This window comes from Podarcis cretensis (assembly GCF_951804945.1).
Source record: "Podarcis cretensis genome assembly, chromosome: 2".
In the NCBI taxonomy this organism is placed as follows: Eukaryota; Metazoa; Chordata; class Lepidosauria; order Squamata; family Lacertidae; genus Podarcis; species Podarcis cretensis.
In genome coordinates this window covers 41,051,768-41,062,563 of record NC_137171.1, presented here as the reverse complement: position 1 = coordinate 41,062,563, position 10,796 = coordinate 41,051,768, and the positions used below count along the sequence as shown (strand labels likewise).

The 10,796-nt window shown below is 49.9% G+C and overlaps 1 protein-coding gene across 2 annotated transcripts in view; it reads left to right on the top strand.

Annotated features, from left to right (window-relative positions):
- The first annotated feature begins 461 nt into the window (after nt 1-461).
- USP43 (ubiquitin specific peptidase 43) overlaps nt 462-10,796 on the top strand; it is a 90,676-nt gene continuing 80,341 nt past the window's right edge. For both annotated transcript variants that reach the window (XM_079965920.1, XM_079965919.1), the window contains exon 1: nt 462-1,433. In XM_079965920.1, coding sequence (XP_079822046.1) covers nt 810-1,433 — 624 coding nt within the window. In that variant the 5' untranslated portion in view covers nt 462-809. The remainder of the gene's footprint in view (nt 1,434-10,796) is intronic.

Sequence of the window (10,796 nt, the reverse complement as noted above, 5' to 3'; positions counted from 1 at the left end):
TACGGTAGGGTACCGGTATGTTGTCCTTGGAATGTTGACATCTTTCCTGAGCTGGAAAGAGATGCCCACCTCCGCCTGGCACAGGCGAAGGTGGCGAGGCTGGCTTCTCCAGGATTCCCGGTGGCCCGCAGCCGCACGCAGCCGCAAGCTAGCTCGCTCTCCCCGCCTCCCTAGCCGCTCCAGTCATCTGCCACTGACTGTGGAGCACCTGAGCAAAGGAGGAAGAGGGACGAGCAGGTAGTGCCGCCGCCGCCACTACCCTCGCTGGCAACACCTGCCTGCCTGCCGCCCTCCCTTCCCCACCCAGCCTGCCTGGTCCAGGCGATCCTGCTCCGTGCGCCTGGCGGGCTCCAGCGGACGCCACTTCTTAGCGGCAGCAGAAGCAGCAGCAGTAACGCCTCGCTTGCGAGAACCGCCGCCTCCCCGCGGTTGAACCAGGCGGGCGAGCTCCCAGCAGAGGGAGGCGCTTGGCGCCGCACCTCCAAACTCAGCGCGCGCGATCCACCCCCTCCGCCGAGTTTACTTCCCCTGTTCCCCAGGCTCTGCCGATCCGCGGGCGGCGACCCGAGGAGGCGGGGAAAGCGCCGTGCCTTGGGCGGAGGGGCGCAGCAAGATGCCCGCCTGCCCCCGGCCATGAGCCCGGCCCGCTCGCCTTCCCCGCCTCTCTGCCCTGCCCAGCCGGCAAGCGCGGAGGGAGGGCGGAGAGGCTCGGAGCGCGCAGGTAGCCGACGACAACAACGGGGAGAAGAAGGCAGCAAGCGCCGGCAGGCGGCGGCGGCGGAGCGGGTGGCCGTACCCTCCTGGCGCCGATGGGCGCGCAAGAGGCGGGCGAGAAGCCCGGGCCGGGCGCGCCCGGCCCCCCAAACGGGGTGGCCGGCGGAGAGCGCCCCCACGCTGGGGCCGGGCGGCGACGCCGAGGAGCCGTGCGCGCCCTGAGCAGGCTGGCGCGGCGCCTCTTGCAAACTTTGCGCGGCGCCCGGCAGCAGCAGCAGCAGCAGCAGCAGGCGCGGCGGCGAGAAGGCGCCGAGCCCGAGGACGACGAGGGCGGCTTCAAGCGCCCGCCCGGGCCCGAGCGCGAGAGAGGCCAAGCCAGCGGCGGCGGGAGCGGCGGCAGCGCCCGGCTGTCGTGGGGCGCGCAGAGTCCCCTGCCGGCGGCCGTTCCCGGGGACCCCCGGCCGCTCACGCCGGGCGCGCAGGGGCTGAAGAACCACGGCAACACGTGCTTCCTGAACGCCGTGGTGCAGTGCCTGAGTCACACGGAGCTGCTGGCCGCCTTCCTCCTGCTGGCGCTGCCCGACCAGCAAGGGCCACCCGGACCTGGAGCCGGAGCCGGAGCCGGAGCCGCCTCCGGGGAAGTCACCCAGCACTTGGCGGCGCTCGTACGCGCGCTCTGGACCCTCGAGTATACGCCGCAGCTCTCCGCGGACTTCAAGGTAGGGGGCGCACTTTTGCGCGGGATCTGCCCCTCTCTCCGGGGGCCACCACGGGAAAGAGGCTCCGCGTCTAACGCCGGAGTCCATCTCAGCCACCTGTAGGCAGTCTTCGACGCTGCCTATTTCCACCCCCCCATCCCCAGTGTGACCTGCTGCTCCGGATCTGGCTCCGGCGAGCGCCCTTGAGCGGTCTGACCTCAACTCTGCCAGGCGCTGCGGGGACGCTGGACGGCTCACAGGTGGATTGCTAACCGTCACGCAGCTTCTGCACTTCGAGATGTGCTCCTTGGTGGCAAACGGCTCCACTGGGCAGAGTTAGAAGGATTCCTTCACTCTCTCTCTCTCACACACTCTTCTCTCTTCCTCTTTTCTCCAGCCACCTGTTTAGTCACACCGCACGCTTTAAAGCAAGCTACTGTGCTGCAGGCGGATTTGGCAATGGGGCCAGGTTGACTGCCTAGGCAGGTGGAGGAGTTGGAGGGCATTGCTAACAGATGGGCACGTGGTGCCACATCAGGGAGGCTAACCAGGATTTTTAAAAAGTAAAGTGGGAGAATAAAATGCTCTTATGTGTTTTTTGTGAGGAACTTCCAGATTGTTTGTGATCTCACCCTGCTCCAAGTTCATACTTCCAGCAGCCGAGCTCTTCCTGTTCTATGTAAACATAGTGTTTGCAGGTGTTGTGACAACTTGGTCAGGTCCTTGCCCATTGCCAGAGGTGGGGAAAATGCTACTTTTTATCTTGAGGATTTTTAATTTAATAAATAAATAAATTTCTGGGAGGGTAGTAAGAGAAACATTTGTGTGTCTGATAGAGCCTTTCATAAAGAATCTCACTGCTGCTTGGCTCCACCAGACACACAAATGCTTCCATTATCACCCTCCCAGAACCTCCCCCCCCCTTTAAAAAAAAACCTCATTCCCTTTCTCTTTTTTCTGGGCAAAGGCACTGGAGGTAGGGATGTGCTGGAGACGGTTTTGCTTGCAAACGTTGCACACCTGGGAAGCTCTCCTGAAGTCTGTGGTGCTGCTGAACAATTGTACGGTGCTCAGCATTTGTGAGCTTTGAAGTTGGAAATGAAATATCATTACTGAGCAATTGCTGTGGGACTGCCTCCCTCCCTCCTCCTCTTCCGGAAACCCCATTTTTCTATTGTGAAGGTCATGAAGCTGAATGGGTCACCCTAACTGGATGTCTCTGCTGCTGGAAGTTCAGAACTGTTCTGGTGACCATTCTGGGTTTCCCACCCCAACCAGTTCTTGTGATCCCCCAGCTAGGTTCACAGCACTTTGGGAACAGTCAGGCATGATACTCTGCACTCTGTGTCAGCACTGCCTGCTTGCCTTTAGGTGGGTTCACACTCTGAGGGTTGAGGAGCAATTAATCTGGGGAAGCAGACTTGATTCTAGAACTGCTTAGAAACACCAGCTGGAAGGGAAGAGATTGTCAAGTCCACAATTTCCTTGCCTGGCACAGGGCATGGTTGCCCGTCTATCAGCCGCAAACTGACTGGCAAGAAATAATAACGACGATAACAGCAATACTATATTGTTATTTATATGCCACCCATCTGTCTGAGTTGCCCCAGCCACTCTGGGTGGCTTCCAACAAATTAAAACATCAAACACAGTAAAACATCAAACATGAAAAACTTCCCTATTCCAGGCTGCCCTCAGATGTCTTCTAAACGTCAGATAGTTATTTATTTCCTTGACATCTGATGGAAAGGCATTCCACAGAGTGGGCATGGCAATGAGGGAACCGCCAGAAGGTCCTTGGAGCTGGATCTCGGTGTCTGGAATGGGGGTGGAGATGCTCCTTCAGGTATATAGGGGTGAAGCATTTATTTTTGGGTGGGTGGGAGTCCCAGGTGTTGCTTGCAAGTGGACTTCCACCCATCTCCTAATCAAGCGATGCATAGACTATTCAGCCACTTCATTAGTGGGCTGAGCATGGTCCTGTGTGCAGAGCCAGTGATTTGCCCTGGTGGCTTGCTTAAGTGCCCGTAGTTTACTGAAGAAAAGACAGATGAGTGTGCACTGTGGAGGGTTTGAGTAGCAATGGTGAAAGATAGGCCTCTCTTCCATGGGTGGAAGGGAGAGGAATTGCCATTGGAATTTTTTGTTTTGTTTTGAGAATTCCTTCCCTAGAATAGTGGACCTAGGTAGCTAGGATCAGGAGGTTCTGTGCGGTTGAGGGATTCTGATTTATTTTTGTTGCTTTGAAGCTACTATCTGGTCACTTTTGTTGACAGATTGTATTTCTTCAGAGGTGAGCCTTTTCTCCTTCTCTGATGCTCACATTTGGCTGCTGGCTGTCAGAGGCTTCTTTGAAGCAAATGCCTGAGCTGTAGCTTTGGCAAATCTTGTGTTACTAATTCAGCTCCTTGACAGTCCTGCTGACACTAGAGTGGAGTGTGTGTGTTTCTTTCCCTGTTGATGCAGCAAGCCACTGTCAAAGGTGAAATCATTTCAGCGTCATCTGGTTGTTATTATTTTTATACCATGCACAGGGTCTGTATGCTAAGAAGGAACCCCAGGTGGATACTGAATTATAGGCAAGGCGTCTGAATCTTTCAGCACTTTGCATTTTGTGGCGGTTTCTGGAAACATAGATTTCAAATTCTATTTGGAGAAAATTCTCAGAGTGGAATGTGAGACAAAAATGTCTCAACACCGAACCTTAAAATGGGGCATGCGGTGGTATAAGGAAGGGGCTAGATTCAGCCCCTGATTCAGCCCCTGAAGATGATGACACACTCTCACCAGACTTACGGTAATTCCAAATTAATCATACTCAGGTTCATTTAAAATTCCTGTTTCATGTTGGATGCAAAACAGCTTTGGGTAAGGAGAATGGTGGTGGAAAGATGATGTGCTGGGCAATGTTGGGTAGTGGGTTTGAGCCCCACATCGGGCAAAATATTCCTGGATTGCAGGGCTTTAGACTAGCTGACCCTCACGGTCCTTTCCAATTCTACAATTCTGTCGTTCCGTGGTAAGAAGCTGGGGCAGCCACGTCCTCACTCAATGATGACAGCATCAAGACAGTTGCTTACTTACATCTTGAACTGCCACCATATATCTAACACCACAAAAAAAACCAAAAAACAAAAAACAGAAAGGCACACTTTTGTGGTGCCTCAAATGCAACTTGGTGGCGCCTCGAATGCATCACTTTGGTGTCTCTTCACACACATGTATCAATGGGCCTTCTCAGTGTTGACTCCACACTAACAGAATGCTCTCCCCAGGGAGGCACCCCAGTTCCATCATCACATATCTTTGTGTGCCAGGCCAAAACATTAATATTCTACCAGGCCTTTGGCTTTTAATTATCTGTGGCCTCCTTCAAGTGTGTGTGTGTGTGTGTGTTTAACTCTTCCTTTTAAAAATATAAATGAGTTTTGGATTTTACTCTGTCTCAGTTTTATGCTATTTACTTTTCTAGTTGTAAGTTGCTTTGAGTTACTTTTTGCAAAAAAGTTTCTAGTAAGTTTAAATAATAAAGATACTAAATGTTTAGTAATCAAACAGTGTTACTAGACAGAGTGTGCAGGTCTACAGTTGGCAGATGCTCTGCATACTTTCAAAAGGAGAACTTCTCAAGTTCCTCCTTATGTCATCAACATCTGTACAAAGCATAGTAGTGGAAATGCAAATTTCTAAAACTAGTTGATTCTCCATATTGTTTTCACTGCACTCTTGTTACAAGTTGGTAGCATCATGCCACTCAGGCTGCAGAAGGAAATTTGAATTCTCTGTGGAAAGCCGTGAGCTTCCTGTTTGTAACTACAGTCAATCATCATGATACCATTGAAATATCAGGTATTTCTTGTGCACACATACCTGACACTCTAATAGCCTCTGGTGAGGCAGGTATCATGTTGCCTCAGATTCTCAGTATGGCACTTTAGGGCAGGTATGTTCAATTTTTGACCTTGCAAAAGCTGTTGGACTATATTTAGTTCACATCCTCCCTGACCATTAGCCATTCTGCCCAGGGCAAAAGTTTGAGTCCAACATCACCTGGATGGCCACAAGTTCTCCACCTTTGCTTTTAACATAAACTTTACAAATGGGCCATAGGTTGTGGAATTGGCGATGCTTTCGAATGGTTGTAGAGAGTGGCTTGGGATGTGGAACTTGAAACATGGCATGATCGTTCATATCTCACCTCTGCCATGACTTTCCCAGGGGCTCTGAGTGCAGCATCTGTGATATGGTGATGACTTACCTGAGATTATCAAGGACAAAGGTGTCAGTATCTCCTGTTGATGACAACAGGTGGTGGGAATGATGATTGGTTTGCACTGTTTAACAGACATGGGTTTTTTGTGATGAAGGCTCCCATGCTCTGCAATATTATTATGGTTGTACACTACCCTACTCTCCATCTGTACATGATTCCAGGTGCTTACCTAGGGTTGGTGTTTCCTTTTGAAATGAGGCAGTGGAGACTGTGGTGTCTTTCTGATATATGGCTTTTTTTACACACATATATACAACCTGAGCCTGTGACGGAGGGGTTCCCAGCATTAGCACCTTCAGAGGGCCTTGCTCCCCCTGAAGCTGTGGCCTTGGATCCAAACAGATATCAAACATTGCTCTGTCTCTCTCAGTTCCTAGTTTGATTGCTTCTAACCCTCATCATGCCAGCTCTCTGCTCTCAACTCTGGCTTTGTCCTTCTAACTATCTGCAGGCTGAGGGAGGGGCCCCACCTATTTGCCATCTCACACAGAGCCCTTTTCCTTTTTTCCCCTTAATGGCCCATCACCCAGGCTATCGCCTTTTCAGGAAGCTAGCCTGGCTGATCTTTTAACACTTGCTGGATCCAGGGGTTAGGAGGGTCTTGGGCATACAGCCCATTCCCCCCTCCAAATCATAACATTATTATCCTTTTACTTGGGGAGGGAGTGACTTCCATTGAACACAGTAGGGCTTTCTTTTGTGTAAGCCTCCATAGGCTCCTTTTACAATTGCTGATACACACACACACATATTTGTGACTGGATCGTCACAGATCTAGCTAACATTGCAGAAATAAATAAGAACTTCCACATTGCCCAGTGTCACCTCACATGCAGGTTTTCCTTGGCATCAGCCCACGCATTCATCTGCCAGCTCTTGAGAATTGGGTAATCAAAATGATGTATATATGTTCGTGAGCCAATTCTACTCCCTGCTGGCTGTCAGTCTGGGAACCCACCAGCTTCTCATATATGCCAGGCGGATGTGGTCTCTCTTACTTGAATGGGAGCTGGGAACCAAGCCGTGCAGAGGGAGGATTTCCCCTGAGGGGCCTGGTATAAAATGGGAACATAAAACTTAGGACCTCCAGACAACACTTCACATTTCTGAAATGTACCAGCCAGACATACTTTATGTGGTATTTTTTAGCTGAGGGTTTGAGTTTGGGGGATTAAAATCGGATCTCCATCTCCAAAAGCTGAAAGAAGAATGCCCTTGTTCAACCTCAGTCCATGTACGACAGTTGTAGCTGATGGTGGGTGGGAAGGCACTTTAGCGCGTACACACCCTCTGTTTATTTATTGTGAGGCTGAGTAGTGATGTGTTTGTGACGGGCTCTGTTTCTAGGAAACAGCAAGGCAAAGGACTCCGGGAAGGAGACTGTGCAGGGAAAAGACGGCGAGCGTAGAGAGGCCTGTTGAGAAAATTCCTCTTGTGCCTGTGCCATCACAGACAATTTTCGCATTCCCGCAGAACAGAATCTGCCCTTTTCCAGTTCCACTTGAGTCTGCCTAGCACACTTCTGGTTTACAAAAGGACTTGGGAGTGTAGGGGCCTCATTGAGTCTCTCTCACAAATCCCCCTGTTGTCTGGTCACTTGGGAACCGATTGCTACAAGGAGCCTCTTTAGTAATCTTACCCTGGGAACACCCGAGAATATCTTTTTTCATTCAGCTCTGTTCCTGATGATCAGGTGGAGAGGAGGGAGGCTTCGGGCTGCTGGCAGACAGGCAGGGGACCTCTGGCTGCTTGGATTGAACTGTGTTGCTCCTGTAACAGCCTTTTTAAACACCCAAGCGCAGATGCTGAGTTTGAAGCCCTCTTCAGTATCCAGGGCTCTCATTCTGTAGCAGCATTTTTAACCTCAGGGCATTTCAAGAGTGAGAGCAGAATCTTTATCCATCACCTCTGCTGCTCTTGAGCTGCCCTAGATCATCCCTGGGCCACTTTGCACTTTCCACATAAGTTTGCCTCAGCTATGCTTAGTCCCCATGATACAGTGGAAGTGGGTGGGGTGCAGCTGTAACCAAGTGGTTACAGACTTCAGGTTACAGACTCTGCTAACCCATAAATAGTACCTCGGGTTAAGAACTTTGCTTCAGGATGAGAACAGAAATTGCACAGCGGCAGCAGGAGGCCCCATTAGCTAAAGTGGTACCTCAGGTTAAGAACAGTTTCAGGTTAAGAACGGACCTCCAGAACAAATTAAGTTCTTAACCCGAGGTACCACTGTACTTTCTTTTCTATGAAATCATCAGCCAGAGATCCTCCGGGCTACCTGGGTGCAGAACATCCCAATTTATCCTCATAATAGCAACAGCCCTATGAGGTAGGCTAGGGTCCGACAGTGACTGAGGTCCAACTACGGTCACACACTGAATTTCATGGCCGATCAGAGTTATGAAGCCAGATGGACTCCTCAGCCCAAATGCTAACCTGGTGGGAGGGGACCTTTTTTGGCCCAGAAGGCCACATCTTTCTCTGTCTTCACCCCTGTGGGTGAACATTGACAGATGGGCAGTGCCTTCAACCTTGCTTTCTGCAGGGATCACCTGAGTGATCGGGTTCTCCATGAGGAACTCAGCTGCACAGCTGACCCAGCTGCGTCTCTTCCTGGCCCATACCTGAGGTGACATATGATATCAGGTGGTGGGACAGGTGGGCCTGGTTTGTGGTTCACCCTTTGCGAACTGATCATTCTATGACTATCAGCTGATCCTAACAAGACTGAGTAATACGGTGTGTACTATCACTCTTTGGGTGTATACAGTAAACTAGCACAGCTATCTTCATTCTTGGACTCTCCTGGAGAACAAGGCTATAGACTCTCCTTAGGGGTGCAGCTGTGGAGGCCATCACAACAAACTCCTGCCATTCAAAATTTACAACTACACCACTGCTTAGACTGAGAAGCCCACATTCCAGTTGTGCATTCCACTGTGCTGTATGAGTAAAAAAGGTAAAAGACCCCTGACAGTTAAGTCCAGTTGTGAATGACTGTGGGGTTGTGATACTTCTCGCTTTACTGGCCGAGGGAACTGGCGTTTGTCTGCAGACAGTTTTTCCGGGTCATATGGCCAGCATGACTAAGCTGCTTCTGGCGCAACGGAACACCAAAACCAGAGCAGTGCATGGAAACGCCGTTTACCTTCCCACCGGAGCAGTACCTATTTATCTACTTGCACTTTGATATGCCTTCGAACTGCTAGGTTGGCAGGAGCAGGGACCAAGCGATGGGAGCTCAGCCCATTGCAGGGATTTGAACCGCCAACCTTCTGATCGGCAAGCCCTAGCTAGGTTCAGTGGTTTAGACCTCAGCGCCACCCACATCCCCTGTATGAGTACCAGAAGGTTAATCCAGTACTGTTTCTTTTTTAAAAAAAGGTTTGAAGAGCAACAAGGGTAAACACATCCTATGTATACGCTGCAGTTTCAGGAGTGTTTTGAAAAAAATAGCACAGCTTCCTGGCTGTGCAGCCTCCTGTTGAGAACACAATACCCCTGAAGGGCAAAAAAATCCCTCCATCATTGCCAGAGTGCAGGTTCTGGAATAACCCTTGAAAGGGCTAAGTATCACTTTCTGCCCCACTGCTTCTTTGTGGAAATATGTCCTTTCGAAGATCTGCTTTTCTTTAGAAAACCCAGCTACCAGGGCAATATATTTATATCCCACCTTTCTAGTTTATTTAATAAATGCATGTCCAGCTTTTCCAAGTTATCCATGGCAGCATTCATGGGTAATGAAACCCATAGAACCCATAGGCAGTTCTAGACCACCTCCCGTAACAAGGTCGCCATGATGCAAGAATGGCAAGCTAGCAATAAAATTCCATCAGGGAAGACATGGGGTTTACCTGGCTCCTTAAAGAAAACAGGGCAGGTGCCAGGCACACTGTTTTGGAGCAGGTATCCTACTAACAAGGTGTCACAACTTAAAAGTCCCTGTCTCCAGCATCTTCCCACCTAAGCTCCATTGGTGGAGATACCTGGAGTAGTATTTCTGATGATGATTACAATGGATGGGCCAGTTTCAGTGGGATAAGGTAGTCGGGTAACATGTGGTTTGCACCTCAGACAGTAGAGTTATTGGGGCCAGAAGGATCCAAGACCTGATTCTCACAGACCTCCATTGGAAAATAGAGACAAAGGAGCAATACTTTTCTTGGGTTTCTGAAATGCTGTTTCCACATTTGACTAATAATTTGCCTATGGGTGTTAGGAACCTCTGTTCTCATTCTTGGGTGTTGTGAGGTGAGGGACATGCAAATAAGGGTTGTGTAGATGATCTTCTCTCCTCCAGCTCCAAACTGTGTGGAGCCATTCCCCTTCTTTCAGTGGCTTCTGTGAATAGTTGGTGAATCCTGTTTGGCATACTCTGTCCTGTGCTGAAAATGGTACACGTTGTCCTAGCAATTCAGCTGGGACAATCAGACAGGGCTAGAGGACTGGCTGGCTCTTCCTTGCTCAGCCCAGATGCCTGTCAGTTTGGTCTGCTCTGAGATGGTTTGGCTCATGTTTATTTATTGCCCATGTTTCTGCTGAGCCCATACCAGTAATATCATACTTTTCATCGCAATGCTGCCACTACCACACCACTGACCTTCCTTTTCATTCTTCGGCACATACTTGATCAGCAATAAATGAGGTGTGTGGGGGAATTAAACAAAGCCCACAGCAGGCATTCAGATCCCAGACTTCAAGAGATGAAAGCAACTCATTTCGGAAATCGGTTAACCAGGAGTACCTGAATTTGAGGCTGTTTACTCCCACGCACGAACATGACTAAAATCCACATTCCCTCACTTAAGTCACTGGGATATAAGAGCAGCTGAAAGGAATGGTTCATATACAGCGACAAAGAGAAGCTTATGCCTTAATAAAATGGTTAGCCTTTAAGGGGCCACAAAACTCTTCTAGTGTTTATGCTGCAGTAGACTAACACAATTATCTTTCTGGGAATCACTAATGTGAGTTGCCACTCACCATTTGTTCTGCAGTTATATATTCATGAGTTGGAGATGCAATGTATAGTGTTCTGCATAATTTTGGTATTGTTGTGACACAAGAGTGGGCAGTTTGGGTGTGTTATTGTCTCCAGAATGCTGGCCTCC